The 18,224-nt window shown below is 40.9% G+C and overlaps 1 protein-coding gene across 1 annotated transcript in view; it reads left to right on the top strand.

The window, feature by feature from the left end:
* The window catches only part of CTTNBP2NL (CTTNBP2 N-terminal like), a 50,138-nt gene extending 37,446 nt beyond the window's left edge, over positions 1 to 12,692 (top strand). Inside the window, exons 3-5 of the mRNA XM_052637433.1 lie at positions 5,680 to 5,910; positions 9,444 to 9,551; positions 10,764 to 12,692. Of these exons, the coding sequence (XP_052493393.1) occupies positions 5,680 to 5,910; positions 9,444 to 9,551; positions 10,764 to 12,245 (1,821 nt within the window). The 3' untranslated portion in view covers positions 12,246 to 12,692. The remainder of the gene's footprint in view (positions 1 to 5,679; positions 5,911 to 9,443; positions 9,552 to 10,763) is intronic.
* Positions 12,693 to 18,224: the final 5,532 nt, after the last annotated feature.

Below are 18,224 nucleotides of genomic sequence, written 5' to 3'. Positions count from 1 at the left end.
ATTGACCTCACTAAAATGATGAGTACAGAAAGGCTAAGACATCAGGAAAGAGGCTGGAAAATAAACATCTATTATATGTCTTAGGCCTAAGGCAAAATACAGAGAATGTAGGAAGAGAGATGTATAAGTGCTTTTTCCTTCAAATAACTTAAAATCTAACAAGGATGAAATAAAAGACAGGAAAGTGAGAAATGTTTATAACAATGCAAGAGATAAATACCGATTGACCACATTATATAATATGTCAAATACTAGTTCAAGATTGATTGCTAACTAAATAGAATGTTATTGATTATCCAGGTTCCTGATATATTTTTAGTAATGTGTTGTTACTTCTGAGTTATCTGGGATTGGTAAATTTTGTTTTGCTTTTAATGAAGATTTCCTAGCCTGATCCAGTTTTAAAGAATCATAAATCTGTGGAGTTGAGTTTAAGTCATTAACTCTAAAATAAAGGAACAAGTATTCTAAACTTAGCTATTGAAAAAATTAATTCATATTTATTATACTTACTTTGTGTCAAGTACAAGAGGAAGCATTTTTATGTTAGTCATTTAATTTTTATAACTATAGGTATATTTGTTACCCTCATTCTACAGAAGAGGAATCTGAGGCACAGAGAAGTTAAGGTCGTTGCTAAAGGTAACAAAGAAAGTAATAGTGACAGGATACAATCTCAGCTCTGTTAGACTCTAGAGCCCAAAAGTATTAAAGAAAATAAACACATAGAAACCCAGATTTGAGAAGACAGCATTTATAGTTAAGTGGAAGGAGTATTCGGTTTTCAATAATATTAGAGATTTTTTTAAGTGATGAAAATTTTCTCCTTGTTCCAATGATAAATTTTGTGCCATATTCCAAAAATTAAAGCATAATTCCAGTGAGGCTAAATCCTTTTTTATCAGTATTGTGCAACAGTAAAATCCAGTTTTCCTTCAGAAAGTAGAAAGGAGCTTCCAGAACAAAGGGTATACTTATAATATCATTATCGTCTTTATCCAGAATGATTACTTTATTTCCAGTTGCTCAGACAGCTATTTATAGTTTATTAGGGACTCCAGAGTATAAATGATTTAAGATTAATAGAATCAAACTGTGTGTGAAAAGAATTCTTTTTCACATGCTTTTGGTAACATTAACAGAAATCATTGTGGAATCCTCTTGTTTGTCTTTCTGATCCTTAGCACAGATAGTTAAAGGCATAACGTTTATATTGCTGATTACTTTTATAAGTATCACTTCAGAATTGGTGGTAAATGGCAAAGATGCATATCCTAATACAGTTATGATATCAACCTGAGTCTTGAAAATAAAACCTTCTACTTGAATATAAGCCCTCAATTAAATAAATGGGCCATAATTCTTCCACCTTTACATTTGGGACCACTTCTTATGTTGGTGATTATTATCCAAAGAATAAAGAAGTTGATTTCTTATTTTAAGATCTAAATATATATAATTTATACTATTATTTATGTATTATTAACTATTATTTATGTGTATATATACATATTATACATACATAATTATTTAGCATAATAAATTATTCATTATAGAGAGAAGGTAACTCCTTCATATTTCTTTTTGTAGTTTATCATAGCAAAGCTGAAATTTTTGAAGAGCAAGCATGGCATATCCAAGGATATTATGTGGTCTTAAGTTTTCAGTAGTGGTGTGTCCCATTCGGCCTGTAACAGTGGAAATGAGCGAGCAGCAGGTGACTAGTACGTTTTGTCTGCTGTGGTAATATCCTCTATTATTGAATCTGTCTGATCAGCCAATTACTTTATTGTTATCTGGAATCAAAGATCATTGTGTTTTCTGACAAGGTAGGAATTTGTGTTCAGTTAAAATACATATTGTCACTAAAGTGAAAATAATGAAATTGCAAGGAACTGACTGGTTTTAGCAGCACTCCTGATCTCTTCCCCCTAAAAGTGAAATCTAGATCATTTTAAAGTTCTTATAAAATAGCTGAGATATCATTAAAATATTAAGCTCAGCTTTGACAGATTTTAGAACAGGTATTTAAGTCTAAATTTTGACTTGAAATGTGAAAGGTAGTGGTAGCATGTGTAGTCATTCACCTTGATAGTCAGCTTCGAAGATGACCCTCAATGAATGATCCCGTTCCTGGTAGTCACACCATTATGTAGTCCCCACTGGCCATATTTACCAGGGTTGGTCTGTGTGGTTGCTAGAACACATCAGATATGATGGTGAGTCATAAGACAGAGACTTCCCTCTTGATGTGCCTGTGTCTATCTGTCTCACTGTCTCACATCACTTGCTCTGTGGGAAAGCAGCACATGCTCGGGGACAAGGCCTAGCCCAGCAACCAAGCTTGGAAGTGGATCCTCCAGCCCTACTTATACCTTCAGATGCCTGCAGTCCTGGCCAGCAGCTTGACTGCAATCTCATGAGACCCTGAGCCAGAACTACCCAGCTCAGCCCTCAATTCCTCCAAGATTCCTGACCCTCAGAAACTGTATGAGATTAAAAACGGTTCACTAAACATTTAAATTGGGGGTAATTTGTTAAATAGGAATAAATAACCATGTGAAGTGAAGTGAAGTCGCTCAGTCATGTCTGACTCTGCAACTCTATGGACTGTACCCTGCCAGGCTTCTCCATCCATGGGATTTTCCAGGATGAATACTGGAGTGGGTTCCCATTTCCTTTTCCAGGGATCGATCCCAGGTCTCCCGCAATGCAGGCAGACTCTTTACCATCTGAGCCACCAAGGAAGCCCAAATAACCATACATACTTCCACTAAAGCTCTTCTTTCATTTATCAAATCATAACATCTATTTTTGTTGTTATTATTTAGGTTGTTAAGTGTATAACCCATCCAATTCACTTGACTGACGCATTAAGTTGGTTGGAAAATACTATATTCCATCTCATTTTCCAATTCACTGTTTGGTATAATAAATACAGAATTCACTTTTCCCATATTCGGGCCCTTATTAAAATATACTTAAGAGAATTGTTTCATGATAAGGAACCTTTTTTCAATTATTTCACAGATTCTTTTCACTTATATTGAAGCTACCAATTTTATATAACTTGTAATTACTGTACAAGTGATTATGGAATTACAGTGAAGTACTTCAAGAGAAAACAGACAGCTTGATAGCTATTCTCAGGGAAGTCTGAGACCTCACCACAGAAGCTCCGCATCCATTACTTGTAACCCTGTGATGCTTATTAATTCTACAGGATAATAAAGGTGTGGGTTTTAAAAAGTCATATTTTTAAGGGTGAGTTAACTATGTACTCAAACCTGAGAGGAGCTTCTCAGCAGATCTGATATCAGTCTTGAATTGTACTCCCAGCTCTGCTCTCCCATACCACTTTCTCCATGGTGTTCTGAAAAGGAAAAGGTCATAAAATATTCAGGTTTGCTTTTTCCTTTTTGCCCTACTAAACCAATTTCAGTACCAATAATCGTTTCTTTTCCATAGCTAATCTTACAGAAATAGTAATCATGAGTAAAAGATGTGACAGAAGAGTGGGATTTCAACTCCTTAAAGAGTTTTTTTTTTCCTCTCTTACTTCCTTTGTCTATTTTGCTAAATAAGGATTTGCCATAGGACGTTACTAGCCACAGATAGAAACTTTCATGGAATCCTGGATTATCAATCTCATGTTTTTTTTTTTTTCAATCTCATGTTTTTATATCTGAATTTAAAGAAACAGACGTTCTTCATGAAAACATTGATGAGTCACATTGGTTTGACATTAATGCTCTTATATACATAATTAAAATTGGCTTTTTTGTCTACTCTTGCTATGATTTTTTAAAAATAATAGGACTTCCCTGGCAGTCCAGTGGTTAAGACTCCCAACTCCCAATGCAGGGGGCATGGGTTCAGTCCCTGGTCAGGGAACTAAGATCCAGCATGCTGCGAGGTGCAACCAAAATAATGATGGTGATGATGATAAATAGTTTTGGAATTGGTCTTGTCTTTCTCCATCCTAAATGGACTTGATTTTGAAATTTTTGAAATTTTACTGAGAATTTTCTTTTTAATTTGGACCTCAAAATAGGATTCTGTCTTTTAATTTACATGCTCACATGTGCACACATACATACTTGTAATAAGGTTAGGGGGTTAGTTAACAGTAACTTACAGCAACAAATGAGTTTCAAATTTCTACTATACAGATATTATCCAAATACTCCAATAATGTCATTGCTTAAGATGGTTGTAGTCAAGCCAGAAGTAAAACCCAGGGCTTCTAACTCTGCTTTGAGCATTTGCCAACCAGTACCAATACAAATTTGTAACTCAAGGCTAATTCCTGAGTCTTAAACTTTAACAGTCTCTATTGAAGAAGAAGGCATCACATGTTCAGCACTGAAACCTGTTTCTGTGTCAAAGAAACCCATGTTCGCTTTATTTTCTTGAGGGTTTTTGTTCTGTTTTTTAAGCATGGTCATTGGATTGTGTATTTTTCTTTTCAAATGGGTTCCCACTTGTGGGTAGTGGTAGTAAAAATATATATGTAGCTCCTGATAAAATAATTTTTTAATTGAGAAATGACAATAGTTTTTGTAACTAGATGTCATTTGAAAGCTTAAATTATACAGTACTTTGCTGTGACTTTTGAGGAAGTTTCCTCAACCCTCTATGAACAATTCTTTTTTTGTGTGTGTAAAATGTCTTAGGAAACATTTAAATGTCTGTTTACATGATTGTTAATGGCCTTTGTTCACCTGCACATAATATATGATGCTCAAATGAAATAGTACTTCAGATTTTTCCTAGCAGGGACAAGAGGGTAGCTTAAGAATCTCCTTCGACTGCCTTCCTGATCATTTGACCTGACTTGGTGCCCAGGCCCGAAGCCCTAGGCCAGGCTCCGAGCACCAGTCCACATTCCCCGCTCCAGTTCCCCAAGCCCTGAAGGAGACAGGATGGAGATGAAAGACAGCAGCCGGACGGAGGCTGGAAGAGGGGGTGGAGGGATTCTGTCTGCAGCCCTAGTGCCAAGAGCCTCCACCCTCTTGACCCATCAGCAGTCGAGTGAAGTTCTGTGTGGAGAAATCACAACCAGTCCTCGATTATAATGTAGAATTATTTTTAGCATCCTTTACTTACCTATGGTCACCTTGTTAGGTCTCTAAATTTGTAAACTCATAAAGATATTATGTTTACCATATTTTAGAAATGCAAATGCCATAACTCAGCAAGGAAAGATAAGATATACCCGTTGGTAATATAAGCATTCATAAGCTGAGGCAGTAAGCATGGCAGTTCAGGTCACAGACTTTAGAGCCAGGCTACCCAGAGGAGTTTAAATCCCAATCCTGACAACTTGCTAGCGGAGCAACCTGAAGCAAGTCACTTGACCTCTGCATAGTAATTTATTCATCTGCAAAATGGAAATGATAGTACCACTTTAAAAGTCAAAGTAAAACTTGAGTAAGGTAATCTGAATCTGAACACTTGGATCAGCATCTAACATGTAATTAGCACTGTATAAGTATTTGTTCTCATTAGTATGCTGTGCCCCTATTCTGATGCTGTATCTATACTTAGATGGCCCATCTGATTTGTAGTCCACAGGTTACTTCATACCAACATCACCACCTTTGATGTCTAACTGCTAGCAAATCCCCTCTTCAGTAATATTTGAAAGCAAAATGCTTATTTTTCCTTCTTTCCCAGGCCCAACACAGAGATACTTTCATTGAAGAACGCTATGGAAAATACAACATCAGTGATCCTTTAATGGCGCTCCAGAGAGACTTTGAAACCCTAAAAGAGAAGAATGATGGCGAGAAGCAGCCAGTGTGCACGAACCCGCTCTCAGTTCTTAAGGTGGTGATGAAACAGTGCAAGAACATGCAGGAGCGCATGCTGTCGCAGCTGGCTGCTGCTGAGAGCCGGCACCGCAAGGTGGGTGACGCTGACACGAGCCCGCAGGCTCCTGGGACAGCTTTCTAAATAGTGCCTGATACTTCTCTGTCAGCTGCCAGGTCTCATGGTAGTTCAACTGGGAGGTCTCACAGGTGTCCAAAGAGAAAAATCAGCTTACCTAGGAGCCAGGAGATAGAAAATGCAGGTTATTCCAAAGGTTAAATTTAGGGAGTATGTCAGACACATTGTTTCAGATGACATTCCTTCTTGATACGACACTCCAAAACACTTGGTTTGTTTTTTCAACTCTTGATCACCCAAACTTTGGCAACAAACTGGGGCTTGACCAAGCCTTGTAGCTGAACAGAGTGTTCTCTGTTTGCTTACTTAAGTGATAAATAGAAAGATTAATAGGTATTTGGGTATTTGGGGAATGCTGTATCAGAGAGAGAGAATTTACCTGACTGTAAACATACAAGCCAATAGATTATTTTTATTAAATTTCTGGTTTTGAGTTTCATTGCATTTTACCTCTCATGAAACCATAAACAGTCCTTACGGTTGTTTACCTTAAAGCTGTTCTCTATTAGGAATGTGTGTGTGTGTATGTGTGTGTCTGTCTGTCTGTCTCCAGGTCTTACAGCATCTAAGATAGGACCTGTGCTTTCCTCTACCTCATCTCATTGGAATTCTTCTAGTGCTTGTGATTTCATCCCCCAACTTGTCATTTATAGCTCACATTTGGCCTGGAAAAGATGCTTGGCGAGAATATGCATTTTTAAGAACTGTTGGTTTAGATTTATATCAACAAGGTGGGGGGACATCAGTGCATTTAGTAGGAAGTGTTTTATTCAGAAAAAATTGGGTTAGCAGCTGCAGTTTGATAGATCTTCGTTTACTTTATGGTTACCTGCTTTAGAGAGCCATCTGCTTAAAGTGCATCTGACAAAGTGCTTAAGGTCTTAGGTCTTGCCCACAATTTTTCTTTCCCTTCACAGAGTCCAAACAAAAAGCCAGAATGGGAGTTCTTAACCACAAATAGGTCTCAGATGTTCCATGACCCCCCAGAAAATACAGTGAATGCCAAAATTTATGCATTTTATAGAAAATGAATTTTTTTTTCCTATCCTTACTAGAATTCTCAGAGTTCTCCAAGACCCAGAAAAGTTTAACCTCTGGTTTAGACTGAAGTAATCTGAAGACATTTATGCTCCAATTTAAAAGATGTCACTGAGTTAGGATTAGTTGCCTAAATTTGGGGGCTTTTACATATTATAAGAAAATCTACACAACATCTTTATTTAATAGGCAAGCCTGTTTTCCACTTCATACCTAAAGTAATTGAGTGGTACTGAAGGGCTGGCTGGCTATCAAGCCTGTTGAAATAGTGTTGGGATAATTTATGGTCCTAGGTGATTGGGGAGAAAAAGAGTTAAAATTTTCAAGATTTCCTAATACTATATTTCAGTGTAAGATAGCATTAAATGTTTTAAATCACTGCCTATCTATTCTTAAGTGTTTTATCAAAGTAGAACATTGACTTCATTAGACATCACATAGTACCTAGAGGCTTATAATTAGCATGCATATAGTCCCAGTTTTCCTGAGAGAATTCCAGTTTAAGCCTGGTGCCTTGGCAGAGTTGTTAACAATACCCACTTTGGCTCTTAGACATATTAGTGATTTAAACAGTGAATTACATGGTTACTCTGCTTAGATCAGCCCTGGGATTTCTTTGGAAGGAATGTTGCTAAAGCTGAAACTCCTGTACTTTGGCCACCTCATGTGAAGAGTTGACTCATTGGAAAAGACTCTGATGCTGGGAGGGATTGGGGGCAGGAGAAGAAGGGGACGACAGAGGATGAGATGGCTGGATGGCATCACCGACTCGATGGACGTGAGTCTGAGTGAACTCCGGGAGTTGGTGATGGGCAGGCAGGCCTGGCATGCTGCGAGTCATGGGGTCACGGAGAGTTGGACACGACTGAGCGACTGAACTGAACTGAGTCTACCTCTTCCCATTCCCTCTCTTCCTCAATATTAGAGACAGCCACTTTTCTTGTAATGTGTTATTTTGTTAGCTAACTTCCATATATTTTTTCCATATTTCTAACTAATACATTGCTCTCTCACTTTATCAGATAATTTTAGACACTTATATTTACTTCCTTTTATTATAGATGTGGATTTTTTAGCACCCCACTTCCCTTTCCTCTTCACCCTGCCATCTTCCCAAAATAAAAATAATCCTCTTTCCTCACCTTTATTCTCTGTCATATCTGTTATTACCAAATCTGGAGGCTGTCACATTCTGTCTCTTCAGAGTATAAACATCTGGTGTATTCCTGGGCGGTAGATGCCTGGCTGGGCATTTTGTGTACAGGAATCAGGTTGAAGGGACAGGTAACTCTTGAGAATACACACCTGGACCTAGTTCCCTTGTCTTCCATCCTACACCTTACCTCTTCTCTGCAGTATCTGCCACCTGCAGATACCCCTATGTCTTTGGGGTCCTACAGGGCAAAACAGCTTCCTCATACCAAGTAGCTACCACCCCTCCAGCCTCTTTCTTTCTTCAGAATATTAAAAATTTGTCTGCCAAAGTCTCTCTTTTTAGGGTTTTTTTTTTCTTTTCATCCCATTTCTATAATTTTAGAAGCCTCTCTGGAGAGGAGAAGCCAAAATCTTTTTTTAACCAGAAGGAAATAAACCAGAATGTTTTCATTTTTGTATTTAAAGAGGAGTCCCAGAAAGTCTTCTTCCTCCATTCATAACAGTTGTTAGTGAAGACAAACGATGAGAAATGGCCATGGGGATGGCAGTGCTCTGGCTTGGGGAGGTCTGGGCCAACCCACCTCTGAATCATGAGCAGAAGCTACGAAGAAATCCATAATTATTGGAATAGTATGCAGTTGTAGGCCAGGATTATGTGGGGAAGTGCCCCTTTAAACCTGTACTCTCCTTAAAGTTGGGCTTAATTGCTTGGCACCAGGGTAAGTGGAATGGGTAGACAGTTAATTAAAAGGCCATCTGAAAAATCTCGACTTCAGATCTCAATAATTAAGCCTTCTCGTATGCAGGATGAAGTCTAGAGAATCTTTTTACTCCTTATCTAACTGTATATAAGACGTATATAATAATTAAGCAAGACACAGTTAGGATGTCACCTATTTGAAGTGTTTAATTTCAGGCTTCATTCTCTGGTACCTCCAGTGATTTGAGCATCACGGGGAAAGCCTCAGCTTTCAGCTTTCCATGAATCTGCTTTACTTCACCTGTCCCCTAATCCCAACAAACTTATTAATTCTCTGAAACCTTTTCAGTCCCTATAGCTAATGAGTTCCTCTTTTCTGTTTACATGCCACTTTGTGTGAGGTAAAATATATATTGTATTTTTTCTAGAACATCTTTCACCCTTCTAGCCAGTGTGCTCTTTGATGGCCCTGACTAAGATTTACTTACTTATTTATCTATGGAATATGATCTTGGATGTTTAGATAGGCACTTACTGTTACATCGTATTCTAAGTGTGACTCCCTATATTTGGAAATGATTTTTTTAATTCTTTAAAGGTAATCCTAGACCTTGAAGAAGAAAGGCAGAGGCATGCACAGGACACAGCTGAAGGCGATGATGTCACCTACATGCTGGAGAAGGAGCGAGAGCGGCTGACTCAACAGGTAATTAAGGTGGAAGGGCTCGGAGCAGCGTTTGCCTAGAGTAGCATTTCCTGAAGATTATTCTGCAGGGTATAAATTGGTGTTACTCAGAAAAAAAGGGCTTTGTGATCAGATAACTCTGGGGATTACTGTATTAAACAAAGTTAAAGAAGCTTCTCTGGTGACTCAGATGGTAAAGAACCTGCCTGCAGTGCAGGAGACCTGGGTTTGATCCCCAGTGTTCATGTTTGATCCAGTGTTCATGCCTGGAGAATCCCATGGACAAGCTACAATCCATGGAGCCACAAAGAGTCAGACACGACTGAGCGACTAACACACAAAGAGGTTTCTAGCTTCAATTGTTTAGACTTTGTAGTATGCCAAAGCATGCTGTGAGTCTTCAAGATTAATATAGGGTAATCTGTGTTTAGCAAATCTATATTTTCATAAAATCTGTTAATATAGATCATTCACTATGGACCATCATTCCATAGAACACACTTTGGGCAACACTAACTTTGAACTCTCAAAACTTTTTTTGACTTAGGACTCCTAGTAAAAAATACATTTTACATCACATACACATATATACATACGCTTGAAACAAAAATCTCATTAAATCATACATAACCCTTACTGCTTATAATACACATTAATATTTTCACTTCTGTTTCATTTGTTCACATCCTTGTTGGCTCACTAAATGGTTTCCCCATCCATTCATGGGTCTCAGAGTTTGAAAAACACTGACTAATAGGGTTCCTTGAACCCTTTCCCTCTCATTTTGTTCTTTAAGTAGGGTTGGGATGATGGTTAAAGCCAATGGCATTTGTGTAGAAGAATGATTCATATGCAGCTACTTATGTTTGTTTGTTTTTAAGACCAGAAAGAATTATTACTGAAGCTTTAAAGGTTTTGTTTTCATCAGCATTCATCACAAAATCCAGTTTATATGGCTTTCTGCTTTCTGTTTTGATTGGTTCTAATCCTCTGAACTTTCCACAGACCTAGAACACAATGACAATTCAGATTCCCACTAATAATCCTGAGACAGTAAGAACTAGAAGTGGCTCCTAAATCATCAAAGCAAGATTAAGTCGTCGTGTGTACATTTTTACGTTAGGTGTTGTAATACTTAAGAAATAGTTGATGTAAGCACATGGCATGTAACAGTTGTCAGTGTCTCTTTGTTTCCTTACTCTAATCCAGATGTGTGGTGGCATTCTTTTGCAGTTGGAATTTGAAAAGTCCCAAGTGAAAAAGTTTGAAAAAGAGCAGAAGAAACTCTCCAGTCAGCTGGAAGAGGAGCGCTCCCGCCACAAGCAGCTGTCCTCCATGCTGGTCCGTGAGTGCAAGAAGGCCACCAGCAAGGCTGCAGAGGAAGGCCAGAAGGCAGGAGAGCTGAGCCTGAAACTGGAGAAGGAGAAGAGCCGAGTGAGCAAGCTGGAGGAAGAGCTGGCCGCCGAGAGGAAGCGGGGCTTGCAGACGGAGGCCCAGGTGGAGAAGCAGTTATCTGAGTTTGACATTGAAAGGGAACAACTAAGAGCAAAGCTGAACCGAGAAGAGAACCGGACCAGAACTCTGAAAGAAGAAATGGAGAGTTTGAAGAAGGTGGTGAAGAATCTAGAGGCTTTGCACCAGCAAAGTGGCCCCAGTGAGCAAGTGAAGAAACCAGTAACCGTGTCTAAAGGCACGGTAACTGAGCCACCCGTGCTAGTGTCTGTATTTTGCCAAACAGAGAGTTTTCAGGCAGAGAAAACACATGGGGGCAGCACAGCCAAGGTGACGGCCAGCGAGCTGCCTGGTCCCACCGCTCCCACTTACTCTTACGCAAAAACCAATGGACATTTTGAGCCAGAAATGCAGACTACCAAGGAGTTGATTGCAGGCAGCAATGCAGAAAACCAAGTGCCTCCACGAGAGAAGCCTGTGGAACTGGCCCAAGAAAAAGCAGTGGAGAACGGCGGGTGTCCTGTGGGAATGGAGACACCAGGCCCAGCGCCTAGTCATCTGCCTTCCAGCGGGAGCTCACCATCTCCCAGCAGCACTGCCTCTTCCTCTCTCACCTCCTCTCCTTGCTCGTCACCAGTACTAACTAAGCGCTTACTGGGGTCATCAGCTAGCAGCCCTGGCTACCAGTCATCCTACCAAGTAGGGATCAACCAGCGGTTCCATGCAGCTCGGCACAAATTTCAGTCCCAAGCAGATCAGGACCAACAAGCCAGCGGGCTGCAGAGCCCTCCATCCAGGGATCTGTCCCCCACCCTCATAGACAACTCTGCTGCCAAGCAGCTGGCCCGAAACACGGTCACTCAGGTGCTCTCCAGATTCACTAACCAACAAGGACCGATAAAGCCCGTGTCTCCTAACAGCTCTCCCTTTGGCACAGACTACCGAAATCTGGCCAGCACTGCCAATGCGAGAGGTGACACCAGCCATTCACCTACTCCAGGAAAAGTGTCCAGTCCTCTGAGCCCCCTGTCTCCAGGGATCAAGTCCCCTACCATCCCCAGAGCTGAGAGAGGAAACCCTCCACCCATCCCACCCAAAAAGCCTGGCCTCACTCCCTCTCCATCCACTACCACGCCCCTGACCAAAGCTCACTCCCAGGCGTCCTCTTTGACCACTGCAGAAGACCTTGGCAGCAGCTGCTCTTCTAATGCTGTTGTCGCCAATGGCAAAGATGTTGAGATACTTTTGCCTACCAACAGCTAGTGCCTAGGAGGGAGTCTCTGCGTTTGACATTCCATCAGATTTCGTCCAGGAGCTCAAGAGTCAAACCATTGAGTCAGATCATGTTATTTATTTTGATCTTAGCTGAAACCGTCTTATAATACATTTAGTGTATTTCACCTTTTTGTATTTTATAAGTAGAAACTAAGTAGTTTGGAATTTTATGATTCCCATCTTTGTGCTAAAGCTAGAAGGGCACCTCAAAGACACCTAAGCTTCACAGTCACCATCATGTTATGATGGAGAAAGCTAACTGAGTACCAGGTGGTGATTTGCTGTCTGTCTGGAGACTCAAATCACTCAACACTCATTTTGAATTATGCGGAAGTGGTTCATGCAGATTTTTTATTCCAGATGAACATGTTTTAAAAGTGCCTGAAATGAGACTGCCATATGAATGTGATTCTGCAGCAAAAGCACAGAATGGATCATTTAACTGCAAAAAAAAAAAAAAAAAATGAGATCCTCTGTGAATTCTGAATGTTAAAAACCAACACTGCTTTTAATCCTCTTTTACTGTTTTAATACAAGCTTTGTGTTCAGAAATAAGGCTGCATAAGTAGAATGGGAATGCTAAAGGTGAATGAAAACTCACCACAAAGTGAGCTTTATAGAGCCCTTGAAAAACCCTCCTGAACATTAAGCAGTTGGGGTGCTGATTTTCTTGTACTTTGGAGAAATTTCATCACTCCCAGTTTCCTGCATAAGTTCTTGAATAGAATGAAATCACATCTCCTTCAAAAATGTCTTCAGGCATCTACTGTTTTGTAAGGAACTTCTGATTCCGGTTGCTATTACTTGAATAGGAAATGGTTACTCATTCTGTGTAAAAGTTTTGCAACAGAATGAGATCTTTATTCTGTAATCCAAAAGCAATAACTTAAAGTTCACCGTCTTTGTAGTATTATGTCAGAATTATACAGGTTTTAGCCAGTTGTTCTACACTTATTCTCCAAGCTGCCAGCACTTGGTGTCCCTATCTGTGGAGCCAAATTAACTTTTACCTAAATGAAAGTATACATATATCTATCTGTATAAATACACACCCCTTTACGTGTTTAACATACACACACTTAAACACATAAATATTAGTGTGACTGTATCTTTGGAGTTTGCAATATAGTGTAAAGGATGAGTAGAAATGCATGTTAAGATTACCTACCAAAGCAACTAGATGTAGCTGGGACCCAATCAAAGATAGAATCTTGTCCATGGGGAGGGGGAAATTTCACATGAAATCAGGTCCATCATGAAGACAAGGCCAAACCAACCCAGTGTCACAAAGCTCAACTGGTCATATAAATGAGAAAAACAAGCCACTGACTCAAATGACGTATAACAGCTGGGAGCAGTGAGAGCCCTAGTAAAGTGAAGTGCCCATGCCCCGCTGAAAAGGGCACCTCCTGTGCCGCTTCAACTGCTTGTTGCTGCGCAAGAATGCTAGACCAGGGTTACCAGCTCCTAAGATTTTTATGAAATCCAAATTTTCATGAGAAACATTCTCATTTTTAAATATCAAGAACTGATCAAAATATTTTTAAAATACTGCTAAACATTTCTGCAGCTGGATTTAGCTCACAAGCTGCCAAGCTGCAGCCTTTTTAATTCTAGAAACTTCTGTCATTTCCATCACAGTGAGTTTGTGTGGACAAAAGCCTCCAAACTTTCCAATTTGTTGGCTAGCACAACCAACAAACTCCTAGAGTATAATGACTGTCCACCTCAGACATGGTGGTTACCTGATTTTGTGTCCACAAGGATGGAGAGATCTCACATACATTGTTCTAGTCAACACTTATCCAGCACCCAGGGCTTCCCTGGTGGCTCAGTTGGTAAAGAATCTGCCCGCGATGCTGGAGACCTGGGTTCAATCCCTGGGTTGGGAAGATCCCCTGGAGGAGGGCATGGCAACCTACTCCAGTATTCTTGCCTGGAGAATCCCCTTGGACAGAAGTGCCTGGTGGGCTACAGTCCATGGGGTCACAAAGAGTCGGACTCGACTGAGTGACTAAGAACACAGCACGACCTGTTATGATTTAAACCTATTTCCTCATAACCCAATATGAGTTGATGGGAGGAAAGCAGGTGATGGAAATCAAGATGAATCCCTCTGGAGTACACTGGTGTCTGCATAGCTTATGGTTTGACAAAAGCCAATGCATCAAGGAAAAATGAAAATACTGGTAATGCCCTAGCATGTCTACCAAATGATAAAGAGGTTATCTTAAACTTCCCAGAGCAGTCATGCATTAAAGCTTATTCCCGTGCATTGTCACATGAACTGGAACTTCTCTAAACAGGAGGGGGGCTATAATCCCAGAGTATTGTTAACCTCTCTTGCTTTAAATGGTAATCTTACAAGTTGCATTGTGCTCTTCTTTTGTTTTGGCATAGATATATATATAGAGAGAGATACTATAAGGAAGTTTATTTCTTAGAAAGTGCACTGAATAATGTATTACTTCTACAGTGTAATATGGGGGTGGGGAAGTGCAAAAGAAATGTGTATTTTTGCTAGTTGCCTATCTTCCGAGATAAACAAGCACAATACTGCAATGGATCAAATAATCCAATTAGGTATTATAGATTAGTATTTAAGTTTGCCGTAGACTGTGTGTGTGCTAAGTGAGAGTTCCATGATTCACAGTTCTGGTCTTAACCCACGTTGCAAGAGCTGTTCCTGGCCAACAGATCATCATGATGTGCAGCGCATAGCGCAAGCACTAGTTATTAACATCTGTAAAACCAAATGTACCGTGCAGAAGTCTTCATCCATTTTCATAGCAGACTACATTAAAGCAACTTAAACCGTACTGTCTGGGCAGAAGCAGTCTTGTTTGCACCAAGTGGAGAGTGCTGCACAGCAGGGCCCATTTTGTTGGGGAAGGAGCAGATTGGGGAAAAGGGACCACTGGCTCCTGGCTTCAAAAAAAGCAAACGAAGATACACGACCCATCCAGGTTAGACCCCAAAAGGACATGGGACATTGGTTTTCCTTAGAATCTTGAAGCTGAGAGAAGCCTTCACAATAGTCCAGTCTATAATTTTTAAATCATTTGGGGGTTCTGGACCTTTTGAGGATCTTAAGAATAGCTGGACACTGTCTCCATAAAAATGTATATGCTTATGTGCAAAATTCAGTTGATGGCTTCATGGCGTCCAGAGACCCTGAAGCCATCCGTAAAATCCTGTCCTGTAAGATAAGAACGCCTGATCTTGTCCAGCCCTCTCATTTCACAGATGACTCATGACTCTGGTCTTGGTCCAATGCTATTGCTGCTACGCTGTTAGCAAATGCAAGTGTAGCCAGATAAGAGCACTTGAAAATCCTTTGATGTACAAAAGATGTTCACACAGTGTGGTTGTTTACATATCTACATTCCTAGCATTTAAGCCAATTACTGGTTATATCCATTTTTCAGCAAGTACTACCTGGGTCGAGAAGATCCCCTGGAGGAGGACATGGCAAACCCCTCCAGTGTTCTTGCCTGGAGAATCCCATGGACCAGGGAGCCTGGCAGGCTACAGTCTATAGGGTCGCAAAGAGTCAGACATAACTGAAGTGACTTAGTACACATATGTAACTTATAAAGAGTACTTCTGATGCTTGGCTCTTGAAACAGAATTTCAAATGTCTTTTGAAAAATGCATCAGAGGTAGGAAATGAGCATCATTTGTTCCAAAAGAAGAATTTTAGTTGCTATAAAACTAGTTGAGAAAACCTGAGAGCCTGTCCACCCATTTGCTCACATATCAATGGCCAGTTTACTGGTAAAAGCAAAGGAAGAGAAAGGACACTGGGGTACTGGTTCTCAAACTTGTGTTGTACTTACAGGAATCCTGCTAAAAATAGAGATTCCTGGGGACTGGGCCTGAGGGCCAGCTGATGCAGGTGATTTGAAGATCACATTTTGAGAAATAGTTCCTCATAACCCTCACTTGTTCTTTCACAAGAACTCACTTGCCTCTAACAGAAGGAAATGACTTAAAGCTCTGGAATCTGTCTTGCAAGAATGTCAGTGGTATTTGAAGTCAAGAGTGCCTACTTGGATTCCAAGGACCATGTTAATGATTTCACTCACATCTTCCCTTAGTAATTTGCACAAGGGTGCTGCAAAGTGGTATCCCCGGTGTACACATGAGGTAGTGGTGAATACCAGAGGTTTGTACCGGGCACCTTAGTAGGTGACAGCGCTGGACTGAAAACCCAGTGCTTTGCTGCTTCCACTACCTGTTTCCCAAATGAGAATCTCCTGAGTCACTCATTACGCCAGTTCCAGGCCCCTCCCCATAGAGATTCCAATCAGTGGACCAAGGTGGAGCTCAAGATAAGTGTCTGGGCTGCTGCTTAGCATGAGGCAGGTTTATACCTCGCAGGACACCATGCTGCTGCTTTACCACCCTAACCTAGAGGCATTTATCAGCTCAGGTAAGGAACAAAAAACAATTCCCCTAAAGCAACTGAGATCTCTTATATAATTAAGATAGAGACAGAAACCAACATAGCTATTAGAGAAAAACCTCAAGGTACTCACAATCCAGTTGGGGGACACACAATGTTATAAAAAGAGACGAGACAATAATGCAGCTAGGGTGGAAATGCCATATAGGGTCACTAAAGGCGGTCCTAGCAAAAATAGCTGCTTGTGGGTGGAAACAGTTAACTAGAGAAGAAGCAAATGCCTTTTCTCCTCTCTCCAAAGTATTATTTACCTGGACTTCCACACCATCTCCCTGTGTTTCCAATATGTTTCAGTTGGCTTGTCTTGGTCTTCGGATGATAGCTAAGTCCTGTTTCAGAGAGACTGACAGAGCTCCCAGGCCACAGCAGTCTGCAAAAACATTATCAAGTAACCTGTAGAGAAGACCTAGGAATGTGTAAAAGCCACGCTGAGAAAGGACCTCCTGCCAAAATACATTACCCATAAATGTCCCCTCCTACCCTGTAAGTCTCCATAAGCAAAAGGGGAATGACAAGGTTTGAACAGAATCCAGTGGATCCTGGGATACCTGCAAGTGACTGCTTCCCTTGGAGGGATGTGAAAGCAGTTTCTCCTTTTGTCCCAGTGGTGTGAACGTCTGTGCTGCTGTTAAGACTGGAGGGGCACTGGGAAGGTCGCGTGGCTCTGCCCACACCACTGTGAAATGGCTGGCTTGGAAAAATTACTGGGAAGTGTAGCAGCAAGACTGGCCTTCTCCCTGGGGAGTCGCCTACTTAATCTGACAAGAGTCCTACTAATTAACTCAGCATGGTAAACACACAGGTCCGCCTTCTGGAATGAAGGATTTATTTTCCTAGCTGTAGGAAATGCTGACAGGAAACAGCTCTTGGCTGTAAGCCCTTTGGAAAGCAATTTGACACCAAGGTCACATCTCCTTTCATGGGCAGTCCACATCCAAAGACTGATATGGAGCATAAAGACCTGGCCCCCTTGTCCCAAATCAAGAGAGCTCTGAAGGGTCATCCGAGCTTCTAAACTCCCTGTAGAGCTGACTAAGCCCTCCGTTGAGACTGCTGCAGCTCAACTGTCCCCACCTCTTCTTTTTCCTCCCTCCCCTCTTCCTTCCTGTGGATCCCAAGGGTTCTCTCTGATAAGCCTGTGTGTGTTCAGTTGCTCAGTTGTGTCAGACTCTGCGACCCCCAAGGACTCTACACTGCCAGGCTCCTCTGTCCATGGGGATTCTCGATTCTCCAGGCAAGAATACTGGAGTGGGTTGCCACGCCCTCCTCCAGGGGATCTTCCCAGCCCAGGGATCAAACCCAGGTCTCCCGCAGCACAGGCAGATTCTCTACCTTCTGAGCCAACAGGGAAGCTCCTGGTGAGCCTCCTGCACCTTAATCTCTCAGACTCTGTTCTTTCTGGTCATGACTAAGTCCCCTAATGTGGGCGGACACATTTTCTGAGTATTTTATTTGGTACCAAGCTGTCAATCATGTATATTACATGTGTTACTTCATTT

Source organism: Budorcas taxicolor, chromosome 3, assembly GCF_023091745.1.
Source record: "Budorcas taxicolor isolate Tak-1 chromosome 3, Takin1.1, whole genome shotgun sequence".
Classification (NCBI taxonomy): domain Eukaryota; kingdom Metazoa; phylum Chordata; class Mammalia; order Artiodactyla; family Bovidae; genus Budorcas; species Budorcas taxicolor.
The sequence above is the reverse complement of the archived record's forward strand: the minus strand, read 5'-3'. Positions and strand labels throughout refer to the sequence as shown.